This window comes from Ptychodera flava, chromosome 21, assembly GCF_041260155.1.
Source record: "Ptychodera flava strain L36383 chromosome 21, AS_Pfla_20210202, whole genome shotgun sequence".
Taxonomy (NCBI): Eukaryota; Metazoa; Hemichordata; class Enteropneusta; family Ptychoderidae; genus Ptychodera; species Ptychodera flava.
The window spans coordinates 9,515,331-9,537,402 of NC_091948.1; the positions used below are offsets into that span (position 1 = coordinate 9,515,331).

A 22,072-nucleotide genomic window follows, 5' to 3' on the forward strand; every position below is an offset into this window, starting at 1 on the left:
AAAAAAATGTATGAAGTGCCATAATTTTGTCCATCATAAAAACATATTTTAGTTCACGCAGTTCAACTCGGACTGAACTGAAGTCACAGCGTATCAACGGCTCTAGCCATGGACACCAAATCCGTCGCCGTTGGCTGAAATTGAAGGGAACATCGCGAACTGGAGGCCAGGCATACCGCACATTCTCTAATAAAAAAGTCGCGTATTCAGTGGAGCTGAATTTTAAAATACGCCTGGGCACATTTTGACCGCCCATATATGCAATTCATCTTGTATCATATTTTACCTCTTTTAACAGCGTCTAGGTACCAGTATTTCAATCAAGTTGGCTAATGTTAGATTTGATTGTGAGTCCCCTCTCCACGTACAGCAGATTGGTTTGTCGTATCTTTGTTTGATTTTCACTTTACCACCCATCAGAGGAATGACAACTGACCCATTTCAGTGCCGGGGGCAGCCAGTAGAATGAAAGCTGATGGCGAGATGAATGGCTCTTTACGCATTTGAGTCCCTTCCGTTGTTTTTTTAAAATCAGATTACTGGAAATTCCACCTGTAAATTCGTCGACTAGATCATTTAAGCATTTTCACTTCTTTAGGGTTCTATCTTTAAAATATCTTTTCGATTTTTTTTGGTTGTAATTTGCACTTTTGTTATGATTTTTTTCGGTGTGTGTTACACCGGGGATTTAGAAACTATAAACAATTGAGGTCATTGTTCTCCGTATTAACAGTGCAATTTAGGGAGACAAATATTCAATAGTATGTGATGGGACATGTTCGATTGCAGGCAGCATGATATGCGGCTTGACCTCGGTTTGACGGCAGAGGCCTGCAATTATTTATCTGTCGAAGAGTCGTCAGCCCCGAAAAGATCAACGGGGTGTTTGTCATTGGACGCAGAGTTCACCTCACCAGCAACTCCATTTACTTCCCCGGGAATTTCAGGCCATTGCTTCAAAGCGAACGCTCAGACAATGGGACAAGTGATGCGGAAAGGCACATTTTAAACAGACAAGTCGGCACTCAAGCTCCGAATCTATTCTGTATTGCCTTCCGTATGCTAATCAGGCCATCTCACATACCAGGCTATTTTTCAGCCAATCAAATTGCGTCTTTAGGGGTTTTGGGCGATCTGATTGGTCAATAGCCCCAAGAGCTGCTTGGCCTAGGTAGACAATTTCTACTCAGGGTTTTCGTCAATCGCATCGTTTATGTGATATGAAAGTCAAAATGCAATTCAGACATATCAATAAACATTTTAAAAGAAGGTTTTAGTAATCTTTGAAAAAAAAACCTGAGCTATTCCGCGGAAGCAATTTTTTAGCTTTGAAACTACCATCGACAGACGAGACACTGCGCCGTGGCCTTAAAAATACTGTTGGCCAGTTCAGCGCAATCATTTGAGATCTCTTTAGCGAAAGAAATATGCCTTATCAAGGACACTGTGGCTGAAGTGGACTATCGGCCGCCATTTCGCTCTCCAGACACTAGCCGAGCAGTGTTTCGGGGTTATCATCGAAACTGAACTGGTTACATGGTAGACAAAGCGAGAAATGTGAGACAGTCCAGGGTGGTCTTTTTCAGCTAGTCGCCTGTTCGATTGTATTCGTCTGGAGCAGGTCTGATCGCTGAGCCTTGAATCGTCACCGAAGAACGTGTTACATCGCGTCACCACTGACTTGCCGGGTCATAGTAGCCGTGACGACATTGCTCAACGGCAGACGAAACACTCTGTGGTAAGTATACGTCGAAAAATGATAAACGGACATTCAGACAGTGGGATATATCGGCGTATGCTGTGCGTTGTATTTGGTGTGCTGCGCCGTGTATTCACTCAGTATAACCTGTCAGGATCGCTCCGTTCTGATTGGCTGCATTTACCGACTATAGTTTGGACTCATCGTACACAAAGAACGGTATGGTAGCCACGTTCCTCTCGTAAACTTTGGCGATTTTTTGACAATTTACCCCAAGATCGGCAGCTTTACTGTAGCGGAAAGTTGTGTGGCTGTGTCTGGTATGGGAAGGTGTTCTTATTGTTGGCATTTCGTGTGACGAAGCCATTCTGTTTGTATTTTCTCGCGTGCATGTGTGGTAACTTTGGGGCGACAGAGCACCACGGTCTGACTAACGCCAAAACAAGCTCGTATTACATTGAGAACCCTTCTTTCTAAAACGCTCGTAGATTTAACCAAACATCTCTGGCGTGACAGTTTCACAGTTCTGTCTTCTTTTGCGATCGTTGCAGAAACAGAAAACGTGAGTGCAATATCGGGGAGCGTCGTGTGTACACAACAACTCATCTCGCAAGAAAGCCCCAACCAACAAGGACCGGAAGAGCTAGAAAAAAAGGTAAGGGGTTCAACTGAACGAGCACGAAGCTCTCTGAAAAAAAGGGAAACAAGGGGACAACGTGGTGATTTTAGTGTTTATTGCATGTAGTCACAATAAAACCATGTCTTAATGTCGGCTGTTTCAACATAAACTCTGACGCAAAAACCAACTTAACAGCGTTAATGTTATAAAGGCCCGAGGATTATTCTTCATGCCGTGAAAGGCAGATGCAATTGTTGCCTTGAGAGACAGCTAAGCGGAGTGAACAAAGCATGCGTCATTTAAAATATGCCATGTTTCAGTAATCTAAATGGAGCAAGTGTTATTGTGTTTATTATGGCGCTGAAATGACCGTGGAAATTAGTATTGTTAAAAAATGGAATCGTTTGACAATGGTAATGCAAAGTGTGGATTTCCAATCCCTTTATCTAATATTAATTAAAGAAGTAACTATTTAAACAGTTGTCTCATTTGAATATATAAACTTAGCTGTACAAATATGTTATGATATTAAAGTTTTTGCTGGTTGTTTGACATATCATGTCTCTTGCTTTCTCTACCCAATTTTTACAGTTCTCAATCAGATATAATGTGGACTTGTGTATGACTTGGATCCTGAACAAGGGTTTTCCATGGACATGTTACACTGTCTAGATGATCAGATCGACAAGGTAAAAATACAGCTTTACCCGTGCACCACATAATTGTACACAAAAATGGCGAATTAATTTTTGTTAGTTTTGTTTGTTACTCTGTTTGTCTAGGTGGAGACTGGTGCATTGAGAGAGAGAGAGAGAGAGAGAGAGAGAGAGAGAGAGAGAGAAGTGGGTGGAAACAGATAAGGAATACAAACTGGCAGTACCAATCATTCAATCCTTAATCTCCGTGTAAACAAATGCATTGGGCAGCCAGAAAGCAAATTGCCATCCGGCTGAGTTCTCCCTGACTTGTTTGCTGGAATGCATTTTTTATTTGCCAAGCAAAAGGGGAATTCTCTCTTTTATTGGTTGGAAGTGACTGAGATCATTGAAAAGGGGAATGTTTATGATGTGGTAGGCAACTGTAATAACTCACCAGGGGATTTCAGGGCCACAGATCCTCAGAGATTGCATTCTCCTTCTTAAACCTGTGAGTTTTTCTTTTTTTTGCCCCCGTTTTATGCACACAGCTATAGACCATAGTATCCCGCTTAAAAGGTGTGTATGGCCGTGCAGCAGGGGGTATCTGCCCTAAACAAGTGAAGTAAAATTACAATCCCTGTGCTATTGACCGGCATGGGAATCGCTGTCGGCCAAAATGAGTAGCCTCATTAAAAGCGGTTTTAGTCGAAGGCATTAAAATGGCCTCCAATTTGGAGAGAGCGTCTGTTGGCTTCCATTACAGGCACTCTGGTTGTTGGCCTGAGTGACTGAGGACTCATTTGAGTTGCCCCGGTGATACAGATCTCTACGACCATCTTCTTAGCCACACTGCATTAGAACCAGGTTGATGTGTGTGTGTGCACACGTTATATGCTCCACACCTTGAATGGGGCAGATAGGTTGTATAACAACCCAAAAGTATTTACCCAGCTAGACAAAGCCACTGGCCTTTGTCGGTTTTTATTTAGGTTTTTGTTACTGTGAATCGCCACAGTTGATTTTTCACAAAATCCCTCCAGACTCAGCTGATGCTCATTCCACAACAAAAATAACAGAAGCTGTGGCTGGCAAGAAAACAATTAACCTGGGAGAAACACAAATTTTTGCAAAACAGGCTTTGTTATGAATGACCTGCTTGTATTTCCCCACACACCCCTTGCAAAGCGTGTTTGTCACATTCCAAAGAAAATGCTCAGGTCTGGTGTGGTAGAGTGTATATCAATGGTGGGACCATTAACAGCCTATTTATCAACTGTTAAGTTGGTTTATTGTGCTGTGTTAAGACTGGGATATTACCCAAAACAATGGCAGTGACAATTTCACGATCTCATACTTTAACAAGCTGTGTTATTTGGAGGGGAGAAAGGGGAGGGGGAGTATATGAAAAAGAGGGGGGAGCAGTGCAGTCAAGTAGTCTGCCAGCCAGCCATTGGAGTGTGGGGCAAAGTCAGCTTTCATTGATTGTATCAGCTGAAAAAATTCCACCCTGACATACCATTGAGGTCTACCTAAAAGGGCATAGCCATTTCTGAAGATACCAAATCTGCTCAACATCCCCTAGTGCCTTTTTTTCAACACCTCGTCTCAGGTTCCTGTTTGAAAAATGAAAACAGCTTTGCCAGTTCAACCTTAACATCCCTTTCCTGCCCGACACAAACATAGTATTATCGGCATGGCGTGTGTTTTTAAGTAATGATAAGGTTAAAGATGAGAATAAAGGAAAAATCAGCTCATTCATCATTTAAATTGATTTATCATGGATACATCCAGGATTTTAACCCTGAACTCAGCAGAAAAAAGCCACGCCTGATCAACCATGTTTTTTCGTCTGTCCATGGATGTAAAAAATAGTCTATTTTTTACATCCATGGTCTGTCCCACAGGCTCTATTTTCTCTTCCTCCTTTCTATGAAACAAACAAACTCATATAACAGTTAAAGATAGAGGAAATAACATGAAGGAAAGAGAAAGAGAGAAAAAAACCTCTTCATATCACATTGTTTCTTTTTTTGTCCCAGTCTTTTGAGTGACATACACGTCTTTGTCTCATGAACTGCCATAAGGCTGGCCTCCAATGAGCTCTAATATTTATAAATACTTGTGTCAACAATTAATTGCCTGACTCTCCAATACCCCTATATCAACAGATGAAGTAGCTTGACAAAGTCTTCTTGTTAGTGGCCTCGCTGTCTGCTTTTCCCATCCGCATAAACACTCAGAGTTATTTTTATCACTGATTGGTCAAACATGAAGAGCGGTCCAGGATGCTGTTAGAGCTAAACTCACCAGTGAGCTGATAATTACTCTATTTCACACTGTTGGGATGCCATCTCGGCTTGGATTTAGATATCAGTCACTGGGGAGTGAAGTCACTTGACAGAAGAGCCTGTAATCTGATTTGTCTGTAATCACTCAGAAGTAATTTGACACCCATGCACTGAGACAGGAATAATCAATGGTAGAGTGTCACAGCTGTTCGCTGATTGGCTTGTTCAAGGATAGTCACCCTAAATGTGTGTGCGGATACTTGTCTTCCGACCACTTTACAGCCTTGCGTGACAAAGATATTTTACGATTAAAGAATACTTTTGCATGAATTTTGCCTTTCTCTCGATTGCTAGCTGGAGTAGGAAAAAAAAGGGAATGAAATGCCCCAGAAATTCCTTCCTTGTAAGTGCTGTGGGTTCCTGTGGGTGCTTTAGTCTTAAACAAATGACTGATCATGGGTGATATTCAGTATTAGGAGTTTTGTGGAACAAAGCCCACTAATTGCCATAGTGTACAATTAAGAGGACTGAAAAGTGGTGTGTGGGCTTTTTTTAGAAATAAAAAAAAAACCCATTCATTTGTACAGATAGACAAAAGGCCTGAATTGGAATGTGCAAATGTTTTTTGGTTGGAGCCTCCTGGTGAAGTAGTGTGTAATTGTAGCCTCCCAGTGATTGCTTTGGCACCAGTGTTGTCATTGGAGCTGCTGTTATTGCTGTGGTGTTGAGTAGTTTTCATGGGAGAGAAAGATGGAGGAACAGAGAGAGTGAGAGAGAATGGGAGAAAGGGGCTGAATGGCGTGAGCTGCCAGAGCTGGCTTGGGTAAACCTATAAAAGAATTGGACACACACAGAGAGCTGTGTGATGGACAAAAACATTTTCCAGAGCTAGAATGTGTTGCCTTCGGTGGCATTGAAATGCGATGTAAATCTGCGACAAGCTGGGAGGACATGCGACTAATGAACAGGAGGTGGGGCGGATGCAGGTTTTTTTTTTTTCCCTGTGACATTGCTTAGGAATTATTGGAAGTCGCAGATTTCATTGTTTACACAATGCTGGTAGTAATGCTAGCCATTACACTGTACTTCATCAATGAGATATTATTCAACCTCTCCAGGGGTTGGCACAAAGCCAGAAAGATGTCTAGACAGGCTCATGTTGCTGTGTGAACTAGCCGAGTGCCCCTCCATGCCAGAAATGGTATCACCCTGGCCTTCCATATTTGGCAGGCAGGTGCTAAAGCTCAGTGATAGGTGCAAATTAGGGATGTTTACATGGGAGGGCGATAAGTGGGGCCTCAATTGATTACTAAGGGTGTGTGTTACTTGCCTGTTATTTAACACACTATGGCCCTAAGATATGAATAATGCATTAGTATATCCCCACATTCACTATCCAAGTGGACAATAGAGAGGAAATGGCCCAAATTGTGAACCAGGATCAGTCAAGCTCAAAACTGATCAGCTGAACTGTGGGCTGCTGTTTGTGTTCGACACAGTTGCCTGGGATATATATTTGTAGTCGTCACGTGGTGAAATTTTACCGGCTGTCCGTGGGATTTTATGCTCGGGAAATGATACCGCCGACTTCTTTATGAAGTACCCCGGAAGAAATGCCTCCCCAAACAAGGTAGAATGAATCAGCTTCTTTAAGAATAGCCGTGTTTGTGCATGCGAGTTTATGCGTCTGTGCTGTTAAAGAGATACCATGTGTCTCCGATAGCTTTGTTTTATTTTTCCAGACCGTGAGATTTTTTTACCATGTGTGATAAAAAATCTGACCATTTTCATTCATTAGTGTACGCAATGCTTGCAGAAAATCTTCAAGTAAGACTGCAGTTGCAGTAGCGTTCATGTTGTAATTTAAATTGAAACAACAAAATGCTGTTGTTTATGTAAATTACTATCTGACAGGTGTAATGAAGTCATGCTTATTCAAAATGCCATCCAACCTCCGCTTGTGGGAAATTTCTGAATCATGGTGTGTGTGCTTTTTTTTAATTTTTGACTGAACCCGTTGACTCTTTTAAAGGATAATTTTCTGTGCGCGCCGCTGACTGGCAGAGATTGCTTAGTGTTCTGCTCAAACCAGGCTCCAAAGAGATACCCCCCAACAAGCTTTAGTACACACTAAAGGCTTTTGATGACCTTGTGAGAGTCTTTTCAGATGAGGCTTTTGATTGGCTGATACAACCCCCAGTGGAGTGTTCTGATTGGCCCATCAGGCAAACAAAGGACTCTGTGAAAGGCAAAAAAAAAATCCACATGGTTAGTGTTGTCGATACCATAGACAATGTTGTTATACAGAATTCATTCATTAGAGTTCGGTTTTCCTCTTGAAAGAGTATCTTTGTCTAGGGAGAGACGTCTTTTATTACAGATTGTATTTTTCCCCTCTGCATTATGTTTGTTGTGGCAAGTGTTACTAGCTCAGAGAAGCCATTGTGCTCACTTACCGGGGAGTTGCTATCAGGTCATAATTTTTCAATCAGTCGTGACAGATTGAACGTTTGATATCGGCAGCCGTGCAAATACTATTATTAGACTTACGGCCCATGCGCTTCAAAGGGGTGAACTTCAGATTGGCAATCATGATGGCTTTGAATACGGCTCCCGTTTTTTTGTTGAAGGCCATTGGGTGCAGGGTAGGCTTTTGTAACCCGCTGCAGCTGAAGCAGCCCCGATGTGACAGTGTATTCTGATGCAGGATGGATTGCCTTTGTGGAGAGCAGAACTGATTACCAGTCCTTTTAAAAACCACTTTCTGTCATGTGAAATGGACAATAAATGGTACGCCCGTGTGCATCTCCTGCTTGCCGAGAATTGACCTCTATTCTGTGATAACTACAGTTTACGATGCCTTTTAAAAAGAATCTTTACAGCCGAATGAAATCCAAATCATTTAATCCCCAGCCTCCAAGCCTCCAACTCGTGCGTCATAATGATAAATGAAATAACCGTTATAAATAATCTGCAATACTTAATTTAAACACCAAGTGTCGGTGATGTTGAGTATTTTTAGTTGTTTTTTGGTCTGATGTCAAATATTTGTGGCTGTTCAACCAGCTGTTGTCTGCTTGACTTGTATTTGTGATGTTTTGATGTTACCAGGTAAATTGTCCTCATGCAGACAGGTAAAAAAAATTACCAGGTTTTTTTTGGGGTTCTCATTTGAGTGACACAATTCTTGTCCAAAAGTATAGATCACCATACATTTCAAATTTTTATATAGAGATTTTAATAGTGAGAATGAACTTGTATTTTCCTCTCTCAAATATAACATGGAGGTATTCATGGCCTCCATGAATATATGAAGGTGAGAAAAAAACTACAAAATTGCAGAAGGATATGGGTTTGCTGATTGGATTATTGATTTAGCAGCAGTACACTGACCCCTGGTTAGATATAAAGGCAACATAATACTTAGATGTTTGTTTAGTGCAGAAAATTAAATTTACATGCTGAATGTTGGCTAATAGCTGATATTTGTACAATTTCAGTACATTACCATGCCTCAATGGAATCTTATTTGGCCATCACACCTGCCCTTGTACCAGATAATCCTCTCCCCCTGAAAAAAAAATTAATATAGTGATAAAACAACGTGGATGAAATACCAAATATGTGGGGAGGCAAAGAATCGTGGCAGCTTTGGCCCCATAAGTGATTTAGATGTGTTGACACTTATCAGCGTCTGTACAGCGAATATTTTTAAAGCTTCTTAAAATAGATTATTTTGGATTCTGTAACCAGTAATTTTACCTCAAAGATCTTGATGCTATTATGATCCAATGTCATTTATTAGGCTTGGAAATTTTTACGATTTCATTTATTTTTTACAATGTGCAGATTATGGTTTATTAAAACGTACTTGTGTACTGGAGGCATTTCATTTCACAACCGATTTTTCCTCCACTATGCTTGATATGAGAAAAAAAAGAAATCTGGCTCAGCCAACACCGTCGATCCAGTATATATCCATTAAGAGAATCGGGGATATCTTTTGCGCAGAGCTCTCCGAGATTGAAATGCCAATTTTGATGTTATCAAATTGTGTCCCTGCAATATCAAGTCTCTCCCGGCACTGATTTATAATTGTGCTTGATACAGTGATATTCACCCTGTGACCCCTCATGCAGTACCCCCTAGGTCACATGTAATTCTGGCTGCATTTTACTTGTAGATGTAGCAGAGAAAACTATTGGCAATCACTGGAAATATGTTGTATAGAGTTTATATGGCCTATATGGGGCTTTGTTGTAAACCTGGAAATTATTTGAGTCAGAAACAGACTTTTAGATACTGGATTATATTTTAAATAAGTTATAACTTTGTTTCTTGCAACGCCAAAGAGTTGATTTGTCTTGCTTCTACCTGTCATCAGGCTAAATCATGTTCAATGCTACCTCTTGTGTTGGTCAGTGATATGCATTGTGTAATGCACATTTGATGCTTTTGCATTTTCCATGAAGGTTTCGTCCTTCAAATAAAAATGTTAGAGAAAACAAGCAACGCCTTCGTGAGAACAAACTGCACTAATGCTGTGTTGAAATACTACACAGAAACACACTTTAGAAGAAGACAATCTCACATTTAATACTTCACCGAGCGTGACAAGTCCTGTCAGGCCTCGCGAATGACATTTGAACTGAACACGACTGGAGAGAAGACAGGGAGATTGTTTTGCCCGTGCCACTCTAAATGAAAACAGTGTGTGGGCAGCAACTGCCAGAGTTGTGACCTATAGCCATCGTTGTTTGTTTGGAATGTGGATAGCCTGGCTTTGAGGTGTGAGCAAGCAAGCTGAAATCGCGCACTACCCAAACTACTGATGATTCAGACTTTAAGCCGAGAGAAAGAGAAAGATATGCCGTTCATACACAGGCCATTGAAACGTCTCTGAAACGGTTCTGGGCCAATACTGACACAGAAAGTTATGTGTGGACACTCCGAAATGGTTCTGAAGCGTTTCAGATTTGAGATGGTTTAGTCGGCCCGACCAGAGCCGTTGTAGGGATTAACTCTATCCGCAAATCGCTGTGTGGACAGACTGAGCCGCTTCAGAAGCGTTTCAAACGCCCTCACGCGACAGGTATTTGTAACATAAAACAAACAACAACCAATATACAATATTCACTTTCGCCATGGCTGCCGAACACAGTACTACATCTCGCGGTATACTGGTCCGACGAAGAGATAAGCTTGATACCAAAAACCCTATCAATTCGACCAGAAAAAATTCATTACGATTTGAAAAACGTCGAATTAATAGGAAATTAAAACTGCCGAAATAATTTAGTGGTCGAATTTAATTTGGAACGACGAGGATGAAATTTAAGGGAGACATTTTTGCCATGTTGAGACTGCTTCAAAGCATGGACTGTGAAATTTTGTGAGGTCGACAAATTTCGTAACAAAAAAACCTCAAACGCACGTTGGTGTCAGATCAAAATCAAAGTGGCCGCGATTACAAACGGAACAATCTGTGAGACTGCCACCGGCCGCTCGACGGACGACACGTAAGTTGACATCGTGTGCCAGCCCTTGGAAATATATTGTAACTCCTTGACAGGCAGATGAGATAGTCTTATAGCGTTTGATGCATTGAAAGTTTGTAAAAATAATAAAAAATGACATCACCGATCATAAGAAACGTGGTGTTGAAGATAATAGTTTTTAAAAGAAGACTATGACGACCATATTTCTGTAAGTATTATCTAACTTTAGAAAACCAACATCTGAAGACTTACTTCCACCAACACTTTTGGATTTGTTCCACTCTTTATTATAAGATTAGTCGAATTTCTGGAAAGTAGGTGTACATTTTCGATGTCTGTGTATCGTCTACACCGAAGTCATATCCGAAAGAGTATAATCAGTTCGCGACCGCGTAAACCTCTCTCTCCCTCTCTCTCTCCGGCATTTCAATGTTTTATATTGTCGACATTTATATATCAGTCTGAAGTTTCAGGTCACTGCTCATTGCAAGTAGTTGATGTCAATTTTTCCGTATCGGGCATGGTCTCTATCGTCACTCTAATTGTTAGTGTTTTCCTGTTATATTCCATATCAAACTCAAAACACAACGTGAACAACGCTGATAATATATTGCATATTTCGTATCGAAAACCGGTAAAGTTCGTAACTGGTGACATGTCACGCCCTGGAGAAAGTTCATCACCATCGATCGAATGTCCGTGGCGCTTTTGCTTCCAAATAGACATATTGAAATGCACAGGGAACTTCGCGGTATGGCAATTATATGAACTTTACCTTGAAGAAAGTCTGTGACTTTAAACTGGCCGTACAACCAACAATAAACATGGCGGAGCAATGATACCGATTTCAGAGACTTCGATTTTTTTTTCATTGCGACCTCGACCGCTGGTGAGAGCGAGTCGTCTATTTTTTTCCCACTGGCTATTTGGCTTTGAATTTTCAATTGCCATCTTGCGCTAAGTTAAAGCTAAAAACAAGACGGGCGTTCTCTGTAAATCAATAAGCCTTTTGAATATGAAAAAATCGGACATCTGAACCTCAACACGCAGCTTGAAAGTTGTTCTCCGAATCAGGACAGGGACATCGGCCCGGGACATCGGTGAGGCCGGATTTCACGTAGTAGCTATGGAAACCGACGGCTCTGTCTATGGTTCGTTGTAAGAAACCATGCGATGTACGCTCCCTTGGGCCGTGGAATTTCGCCGTATCGCCTCTACAGACTACACCGTCTATTACCTAACCATGCTATTAAACAATCACACGATAGTTCAGTAACATATATCTTCATTAATCTACCGATCATCCACCGTCGAACACTTCGAAAACAATGGTCGCGGTCACGGATTCAAGGACGTTCACAAGAAGAAATTATCAATAAGTGGCGCGCAGAATTATTTTTACTGGTTTTGAGAACTTCTAAAATAACTTGTAATCTGTATATCTTCACACATCGAACCGATATTGTATACCTATCACCGTCGAGAACCGATATTGTACACCTATCACCGTCGAAGTTTATGTCTTTCACTGTAGAGTTCTTTTTATCCAAAACACATATTCAGAAGAGTCCCACAGAGCAGTCAAATGAAAGGATAATTGCTTCAAGCGAATGAAATTGCACGAAAGAATGAAAATCAACAGCACACCATGGACGTGATTTAAAACAATAGAGCTTGTGAATAGGACTATTTGAGTAAAAAGTGCCGTTTTTCTCGCAATTTTAGCAACTGTAACGACCCTTTATTCTTTAATACCTTTCCATAATTGAATTAAACTAGGTTTAGGGCTTATACACACAGTGTACACTGATGTACAGAACTTTAAAAAGTATTCTGCTGGTAACGAACAGGGGTTTACACTCTAATGGGCGCAGTAAAACAATGGTCACGTCCATAGATTCAAGGACGTTCACGGGGAGACACGATGGCAAATAGTGCAGTGTCGTAAAATTGCTTAGACTAGTTTTAAGAACAGTACAATATCTGGTCATCGGTGTACCGCTACCTGTGAATCGAAACGACAAGTGTAGACCTATAGCTTCGAAATTTATGGGAGAGACACCACGACTGAGACCGACAGTAGCATAACAAACTATTCCCAATTGTTCGTCGTGTTTAATACAGACATCTCTGTAGGTGATTCTGGTTTCTCTTGAATCAAAAGTCCGACATTGACAAAATTGACATAAAATAAGTCCGAAAAGTTATGTTTTATTCAACTAACTGATTCATCTCCTATGATATCCCCTATTAGCTACATGTAAACAGTCCGGAAAGACTGACATCGATGTCTCCCGGGCCCCCATTTCTTCACCGTTTTGCAAAACATCTCATCAGCCGGACGCATGGGCAATATCTTTGTACGTTGGTCAAAACTAATGACAGTATAGGTCAGGATGTAACATCGGTCAAAGTAATATTGAATATGGAAGACGAAAATGCTTTCATTGATTGACAAAATGAGAGGGAACGAGTCAGTAAATATCGAACCATAAAGGGGAGATCGAGACTGCCATCCCCCATGATTAATCAACTGGGAACAAATATATATTTCGATCAACAGACTTACACAACCAGAGACAGCATTTTATTCAGCTGTAAAATAAGTCACCGCCTTTCCTATAATAACACCCCGTTTGCGTTTCGATCTACTCTGCTCTGTCTCCAATCGGTATGGCCGTCCGGGTTTCGCCTGCCGTACTGACTGATACATGGTTATTTCTTCACATATTTTTTCATCGTTTGGCATAAAATACAGCATCTCTTTGGTGCACAAGGCAAATCAACGTTTAGAAGGAAAGTCACAGGAGGTTAGGATATTATATACCGTAGGTGAAATTAGAATGGAATGTTGAAGATGAAAAGACTTTTATCAGTCGACAAAAATTGCCATAAACCGAGAATTGAGATTGTCTATATGATTTATTAATTGGGAACAAAAATATTCGATTGAGTCATTAAGTTTGTGTTTGATTCGTTTTAAAATGTGTTCCTACATTCTTATCCGATTGTTTGTGTTAATAAAAATGTTTGTTTCGCCTCGGATATTTGTAGGGAAGTTTGGATTAGTGTGGACGGTAATGTTTTGTATGTGTGAGGAAAGCTTATGGCGAGGCGAAACAAACATTTTTATTAACACAAACAATCGGATAAGAATGTAGGAACACAATTTAGAAACGAATAAAACACAAACTCGACACAAAAACATTTTGGATAGTTCGGTGGGGAGCCTCTTTCACATTCTTTACAGCCAGTACGACGTCGTTCGTTTCAGCCATCTTGTTATGCAGTATGCTTGACCGCACACCTTTTGAACTCGAGAGGGCGCATTAAGACGTCTTAAATATCAAAACAATGGCTTAATTTTGTGAGTATGGACACGAGCGGACCCAAACTATTAATCCCCTGTGTTTACAAATCACAAATAAAGTCGCTGAAACGTTTCATTTTTGCCTGTATGAACGAAGTAAGAGAGAGAAATGCCATGCTATGTCGGTGGTTACCCAGTGGGCTTATCTCTGTTTCTCTCTCTAGATGGTTGTTGGAGTTGACAAGGCTGTTAATATTTCATTTCTGATCCTCTGCCGCAGCTATGAGGCACGTAAAAAAAACCTTGCTGATTGGTACAGTTTATTGGCTTGGGAGAGAGAAAGACACACACACAGAAATCAGTACCCACAGAGCTGATGGACATTTGTAATCAAATAGCAGCCATTATACCATAAGGCCTATTTTCATGTGGCCTTTGTTCAGGTTTTTTCCCCCTCTTCAATGACTTAAATTATACTCTTATCAGCATGTGTCAGAGTGAATTGGTTTGCTATGGTTGAGTCTTTGTTTAAGCCTTTGTTCTGTTACCAGGGCTGGCATGATTGAATCTGTCTATTCCCATGGCCACTGTATCTTTAATTTCCACCAGCTCCAGGATTAAAACTCTTCAATTTTGTGCCGCCCATTGTTCAATAATTTTTTTCCTCTCCTTCCACTAGCTGACTTATACTTTTGTTCCGCTGTCAAAAAAAAAATCTCATGAATAATTACAGCAATCAAGGAAAAATGGGATGTTTTTGTGTGATTAATTGTTTATTTAGTCGGTTGAAATTGTCTGATTAATTTTCAGAATTTAATTTGAGTCAATACTGTTCTCATTGTCCGAGCGAAGGCTTCTCATAATAAGGCGGCCCAGCTGTACATCATTTCACGGTCGCAAAATTATTAAAAAAACATTGTACAGATCATTTGCAGTTATTTTAAACACTGCATGTTTTACTGCAGTTTGACTGAAAATTTTTCACCCACAGTGATGTGATATCAGCCTCAAATTGGTTTCTATTTATGTAAAAGCAAGGGGGATATGCAACGCTGACAAAACAAGTCTCTAATTACAGCTGGCTTGCTTGCCAGTTTATGTATGTACATTATGTATTTATTTATTTATCAATTTACAGTGTTTAAATAGAAGGCAACTTTCTTTCCTTCCTTTATTAATGAGGAAGCAGCAAGAAATTGTCCCCTGGTGTCGAAATTTTGATTAAATTATCAGGCCATTTAGAAGGTAGTCCTAGTAGGTGAGGCTTAGGAGAGATATGATTGAACGGGCAGGTATTTTACATTCGGGACATGTGACTGTACTTTCCCCCAGTGTAGATGTCTGAATGCATTTCCACACATGACTGAGCCAGTGTCATACTAATCTACGAGCGAGATCTTCTGTTTCACAGTGCCCCGAGGCCTGGAACTGCAAACATTTTTCAAATAAGCTCGCCCGATATTCATGTCTTTCATTTGCCGTGGCAGAGCTGTGAGGTTTTCTTCCATTGTTGACTCCTTGACCAAGCAGCAGTGCAGTGGCCCTGTAGCTGCATTCAGGGAAGACGTCTCTTTTGAAATAAATAAATTGTCAGAGTATATTCTATAGGACCAAACTGGATAGCACTTTGCGTTTGTATCCTTTTGTTTGACAAACGTGAGGTGTAACCACTAAAAGGGGGGAAAAATCTTTGAGAAGTACTGTTACAGTAAATTCTTTTATCTCAGCTTAGAAGACATTTAAAATAATAATTCATGAATGGCCGCAAGATGGAAGAACGCAGGAAGCAATTGGATGTGCATCTTTCAAAGATAATGGCGAAGAAGCCCCCTAAAAATATATCATTACACAGTTCATTTGCTGTTTCTCAGGCTCTTCTGGAGTGCTCTGGGCTACCTGTCGAGAGAGGCAAAGGCAGAGGAGGGCTCAATTTTGGAAAAAAAAGCACAGCTTCAGAAAGCCATCAATTTGATGTTTCCACTCAAAAGCCATATAGTCCGAGATAGGATAATAAATTTCTTGTGGGATCAGAAGCTAAGATCTCTGAATCCTATTTAAACATGGAAAAAAAAAATTCTGTTTACCATTCTTTCCTTTACTTTCCGTCAAATTGACTGTGTGGCTTGTGATTAATTAATAGCAATGTTATCATGGACAGTCTGGGAGTGGCCTGTCGTTGGTTAAATCTCCACAACAAGTTTGCCAGGGTCATCTGTCTCATGGCGGTATCTGTTCTATCACAGTTGTCTGATAAGATTGAAGTGTGCTATTTATCACTTCTTCATCCAATCATAATAATAAAATAAAAAAAAAAGAGAGAGAGAGAGAAAGACGACAAATTTATTCAGTGTGACGCTGATAGGGGGAATTAATCGTGACTCTGGTAATACACACAATGAATGCGCAGGAACACAGAACCCAGACACTATAGAAATAAGGCTCACAGCGAACAAAAAAAGGTATTTATCAAGACAGAAACAGTCTCTACTTATATAGACTGGCATTTCTCCTAAGTTAAATTTTGATTCATACTTAGTTCGGTTTGGTTCTCTCTTACATGCCACGGATGCCAAGAAGATAATGCAGTTGCCACTGCATTGCGTGTAAAGTGTTTACGCCAGAATGTTTCCCTCCCTCAGTAACTGTCTGCCAGAGGTTATCTCTGTCCAAACAACAACCGAGGTTTTAGCCCTCTTGTTTTTTGCGCTATTCACAAACATGAATGAGCAGTTTGTATGTCTTATATGGTCCACTTTTGTTTCTTTAGAGTCAGCTGCCTTGTCCATAAAAGCCTTTCTCTTATCGTGCTGAACAGATTTTCCGCAACAAAGGTGCGTGTATCAAGCTCTTTTTGGAGGGTGCTTGGTAGTGTTTGAGGCAGTGTACATAGGCATTGACTGGGTCTAAAACTGTTGGTTGAAAAAAAAGGGCACTTGTTCCTGCCGAATAATTAATGAGGTGGCCTCGCGCTGAGACAGTTGGCCCCTGTGGAACCAGAGCCTGCAGGTGTAGCATGTTTGAATTTTACGGATGCCAGTGTTGCAGGTTAGCAGGCAGCTAGCTTTTGAATTTGTCATGAGTCGCTGAACATTTTCTGTGTCACAGGTAATCTGACGCTTAAAGTCAGACAAACACAGAAACTTCACATGAATGAAAAAAATAAATAAATTGCAGAAATTTGGAATGTATCAGAAAAATTCAGAAAATCTGTCATTTTTACAGCGGAGGTGTACATGTCCTTTTAATTCAAATGTGGGTGTTTGAGAAAAAAAAAAGATCATTTCATATGAGAAATGTTAATAGCCTGAATAGATAGATGGAAATGTAAAATAATATGCGATGGATTGTATTTTATTAAGCTTGTTGAAGTATCCTGAAGCACTGTTTGCTCACTGTCAGTGATGTGATGCATTAAAACACACACATTAACCGTTTTCCACCGACCTCGTAATAATAGCCATCCCGCCATTCAGCAGGTAGGAAAGATGGAAAGAATAATATCAATATGATATGTTCTCTTTTGTCTTGTGATTATTGGGGAAGGAGGAAGGTCAGATCTTAAAGTAGCTCCAGAAAGAGAGGGGTTATTGAGCAGTTTGAATCGAGCGAGGTAAAGAGCAGTTGACAGTAAATGTCAAGTCTCTCACATGAACTAATTATCAGACGAGTACTTTGCTTAATGCAGCAGGGCTCACAAATGACGTTTTTCGAAGGTTGTGTGCTGTTTCCTCCCATTAAAAACTTACCAACGCGATAACCATAGTGATGATTTTCGCTGGATGTAACCCATTACGTGTCAGGGTTGGAATTTTCCTCTGCGGAAGGTGACAGCTTGAAATGTGGAGCTGACAGTTTAATTATGTCAGGGCCCGACTGAAATCACCCTATCATACCTGTCATTACAAAAAATGGAACAGTCCTGAAGATGACTATAATTGCCTCGGCCACTGAAATTCTATGAGGACAGTTTTCTTATCAATTTTCCTCCATTCAAGTCCTTAGTGTAATCATGAGATTGTGTAGAAATGGGGTTGCAGTGCAAAGTGGTTAGCGTCCTTGAAAATCGAGGGTTTTTTCTTCCAGCGGGCTGTTCTCTCCAATGACTTTGCTCTGTATTTGAAGCATATCTATCTCTTCGTGTCTACTCCGTAGATCCTGATTCGCTCAGGCGCTTTGAAGTGTGTTTCAATTTCCCCCCGTTGTGAACTAAGCTGTAAGTTCTGCGAATGCCACCAGAATAACATCAGCTAGGATTACTTTGGCCACATTCCTGTCAGTAGTGCGCAGCCTGCGAGTTCGTATTGATTTACTATCTTTTTAAAATAAAGTTCATTCGGCTGGTTGAGTTGAACCCTGTGAGTTGTGGTCACCCCCGAGTACAAAATTGTTCATGCTCTGTAATTTGATTGGGGATTAAATTGACAGAATCGACAGATGAAGTAAACCCCTTCGTCAGCTTGATAAGTAACAGCGCTGAAGGTCCCTTGTAAGCAGGACTGGTGCTGAATATGATATCGCGATAGTGAGCAGGGGGAATGGAGCAGGAAAATAGTCAGCATCGCGTCAGTTTCTGTTACACGGGAATAAATCAGATGGCCTGCGTGTACACTGCTGGAGATGCATGCTGGGAGTGTTGAAATGAGAGCACCAAGTACTGAATTGCTAAACGTCAGATTAATGTGAGTGAGATGCATTTTTCTGAGGAAGGGCGATCAAGCTGGCTGTTTGAGTCACTGTGTCCACATCTAAGCACAAAGTCAAAATGACTGTCTCTCGGCTCGAGAGGGTATCAGAAAAGGTAAGGGGATGTGTGAAACATGCTCAGCTGTCAAGTGTCACACATGAAGTGACTTTTATCTGACAACTGGGCAGGTCATAAATTCAAATTAATTTTTGACTAATTGCTTCTCGAAGATAAGACAATTTAGCAAAGAGGGTGTGTTTTTGTTAACACATATATATCACTGAGTCTATGCTAACAATGTTGCAATTTCCGTGGAGTGATATGAGTTTAGGATAAATAGAGAGATATTTCTTTAATTTTTTTAGCTGCCAGTCTGGCTGTCGTTTGACTTCAACAGCCGCCATTTGAATTCCACAGCAATTTGGAATGGGTTTCCAGTTTTCCATGTTGAGATTACAGTCTCATTTCAAATTAATAACAGTGCGGAGACTGTCGGTGAAAGTTATTTCACTGCTGTTGTAATTTCCATAGGCTTTAGCATTTTATAGCGATGTTTTGAGGCGGCATCACGGCGTGAATGCTGGTAACTTATCAGGCAAGGGTCTTCGAGCTATCCGTGCTTGATGACAACACAACTATCTCCTGACTGCATCTGCTCGATAGAAATGCCACTCTTTTATGTAGATGAGATATCCTGCCCTTTTAAATGGAACATTATCTTTGCAGGATAGTTTCAAGCTCAGGCGCACGGTTTCATCAAAGATAAAAAATAAATAAAATGTGTAGACTCGCAGAGGTCAGAATAGTTTAGCGTAGGCAGGTCAATTTTTTTTACCCCCAGGGTTTTTCCTCTGCGTAAAAGATAAGAGCGTAAATTCTGAACTGGTAAACCAGTCGCCCTATAAATTGAGAGAGTTATGTTACATAAAACGTTCTTGTTCTACAAATCATTTTGCCTGATAAACCAGCCCCCTTCAAATGTGTTTATTTTGGATGAAATTTATTTATTTTGCTGCTTGTTCATTTGTAGCGTGTTTATTTTCTGTGCCACTAGTCGGGGATGTCGTTGTGTCAACTTTATGTTAACCTCTGGGAGGAAATAAGAGTTGTGTGTGTTCATTCGATTGATATGTAATAATAACTGCCCAGCTGCTCTGAGGATATAAGGGGGCCACCTAACTCATGGGAAATAAAGACAATTAAAGGAATGGCCACAGATTAAAAAAAGCTGTATCTTTCCATGAGAAGTGAAGTCAAGGAGAAAGGAAATGGATGGCTCAACCAAAGGAAAATCTGACAAGGCAAAAAAAACTTGTGAATGTAAATTATGTGTCAAACAATAGACTGCATACCAGGGGTTTTGTTTTTTGTGAAATAAATCCCCACATCTTATCTTTTTGTTTTATTCTATTGAACGTACTTACGTGTCAAAAGTGTAATTTTTGTAACTTACACTATATTTGGGAAGTGTTCTTAGTCAAAAATAGTGCAGGATACATGTATGCAGATGTCCGTGAAAGAAATAAATGAAACTGAAATTAAATAGGTGTCTATGTCAAAGAAGTGAGTCATATTTCTGTTTTCTTTTTACTCCATGTACATCAGGAAAGCACTTTGAGGAGAAATTGTACCCAGTATTGTATGTTTTGAAAGTCACCTATAGTAAAAATCACTAGATATCTGTCAGGAGTATTTCAACCTCTTTCAAGGACAAATGTTCTCTCTATGTGCAGTCCTTACCTCAATTATTGTGTCAGTTGCAAAGGAAATAACCTTGGAAGAGGCTGCCAGTCAAAATTCATCCTACTAGAAGTACTTGTCCAGTTGTTTTTAATAAGAATTCTATCTGATTGAGAGAATATGTACCATTTAAATACAATTTGGTTCTGTTCTAAAACCATAAAACTTTAATCGTAATTTCATTTTTATTACCAAATCAGATTGTTAAATATGAAAAAATTCGTGAAATTGTTTTTTTGCAATATTGGTATTTTTTGTTCAGCATGTGGTCATACATATGTCCTTCTAATCAGTCCTGGTGACCTACGATCTCCCAGGGAGTGGAATTCGATAGTTTTAAAATTTCGATCATTTCAACATCTGCAAATGTTGTGAAGTAATCTTGAAGAGAAAGGAGAGTTTCATCAAGATGTTGGAAATTACGAATCGGGGGGGTAATGCCAAAAACGAAAATTTTTGTCCGTTCAGAACTATTATCTGATTTCTGAAAAATATGTGTCATCCGATATGTTCACTGTAAACTCAATGTATGTAGACAAGAGGTTTGGGTGTTCAGAAGTGACACAACGCTAGCCCTTGACAAAACTTGAATACAGAGCGCTCTACAAATTTCATTAAAAGGTCCTTTGAAATATTAAACCTGACGATGTGCCAACTGGCTTCATTTTAATTTAGATTGACAGCTGGTGCGTAGTGAGTGCATTGTCGCAAACAGCCAGATCCACTCCCCAGATTCGATTTTATTCCGTAGTCAATATTGCCATGAATGAGTTTTTTTTACCCCACTAGACTGATATGGGCCACTAAAACAGTAATTAAATCCGGAAAACTAAATAAGGTAGTTGCTGAGAGAGGTATAATATACATATTGGCTACTTAATCCAATATGGTGCGCGTCTCGTTTAGTTTTGCGATTAGGAGAGCTGAGAGGCTCTCAGTCTATTTTATTCCCAGAAATTTATAATGAACACTTGTGTATCTATTTTTATTGATGGTCGGTTTCATGGAAAAAATTGCTGGAAAGAGCAGCCTTTTGGTTTGTGTTAATGTAAGATTACGTCGTGGTAGATTAGGTTGATGGAGGTGGAGCATGTGTCCACTGCTGATGTGATCTTAACGTCGCTCAGGGGAAAAAAGAAGGGAGAGACAGACAGGAGATTATCAAGCTGATGAAAAATTTAACATGATCCAGTCATTACAGGCTGTCTGTTTAGTGAGCTGTAATTTTTTTCCTGCAAAGCCAGTCCGATGGAAGTTTCCCAGCATCCAGGTAAATAGGAAATGTCTCCTGCCTCTCTTTCCATCGTCGCTGCTCCGGCGCCAGCGCTAATGCCACTCAGCAGGTGTGATTCCGAGGACTTGTTAAGATATTGTTAGGTCCTTGCCTCCGCTGAAATCACCGGAGTATGAGAGGATGCACAGAGTCTTGTTTGATGCGCACACAAGACGGTATTGCTGCCAACAATGAGAGGAACCGCAGGGTTTTGATGCATGTCAGCCTTTGTGGGGGCATCATTTTACTGAGCATTTTCAACCAATTTTTTCTTTCCCCCTGAAAGCACTGACAGGAATTTTTTCACTCATGAGTACCTGAAT

At 40.3% G+C, this 22,072-nt stretch overlaps 1 protein-coding gene across 6 annotated transcripts in view; it reads left to right on the plus strand.

Annotated features, from left to right (window-relative positions):
• Positions 1-1,396: 1,396 nt before the first annotated feature.
• The window catches only part of LOC139121327 (zinc finger protein 608-like), a 49,717-nt gene continuing 29,041 nt past the window's right edge, over positions 1,397-22,072 (plus strand). The window contains exons 1-3 of one of the 6 annotated variants that reach the window (XM_070686122.1): positions 1,397-1,738; positions 2,251-2,354; positions 2,910-3,007. In XM_070686122.1, the coding sequence (XP_070542223.1) occupies positions 2,969-3,007 (39 nt within the window). In that variant the 5' untranslated portion in view covers positions 1,397-1,738; positions 2,251-2,354; positions 2,910-2,968. Of the gene's footprint in view, positions 1,739-1,780; positions 2,020-2,250; positions 2,355-2,909; positions 3,008-6,692; positions 6,875-18,509; positions 18,851-22,072 lie in introns of those variants that run through there. The other 5 variants (XM_070686128.1, XM_070686124.1, XM_070686125.1 and 2 more) reach the window with 5 other exon arrangements.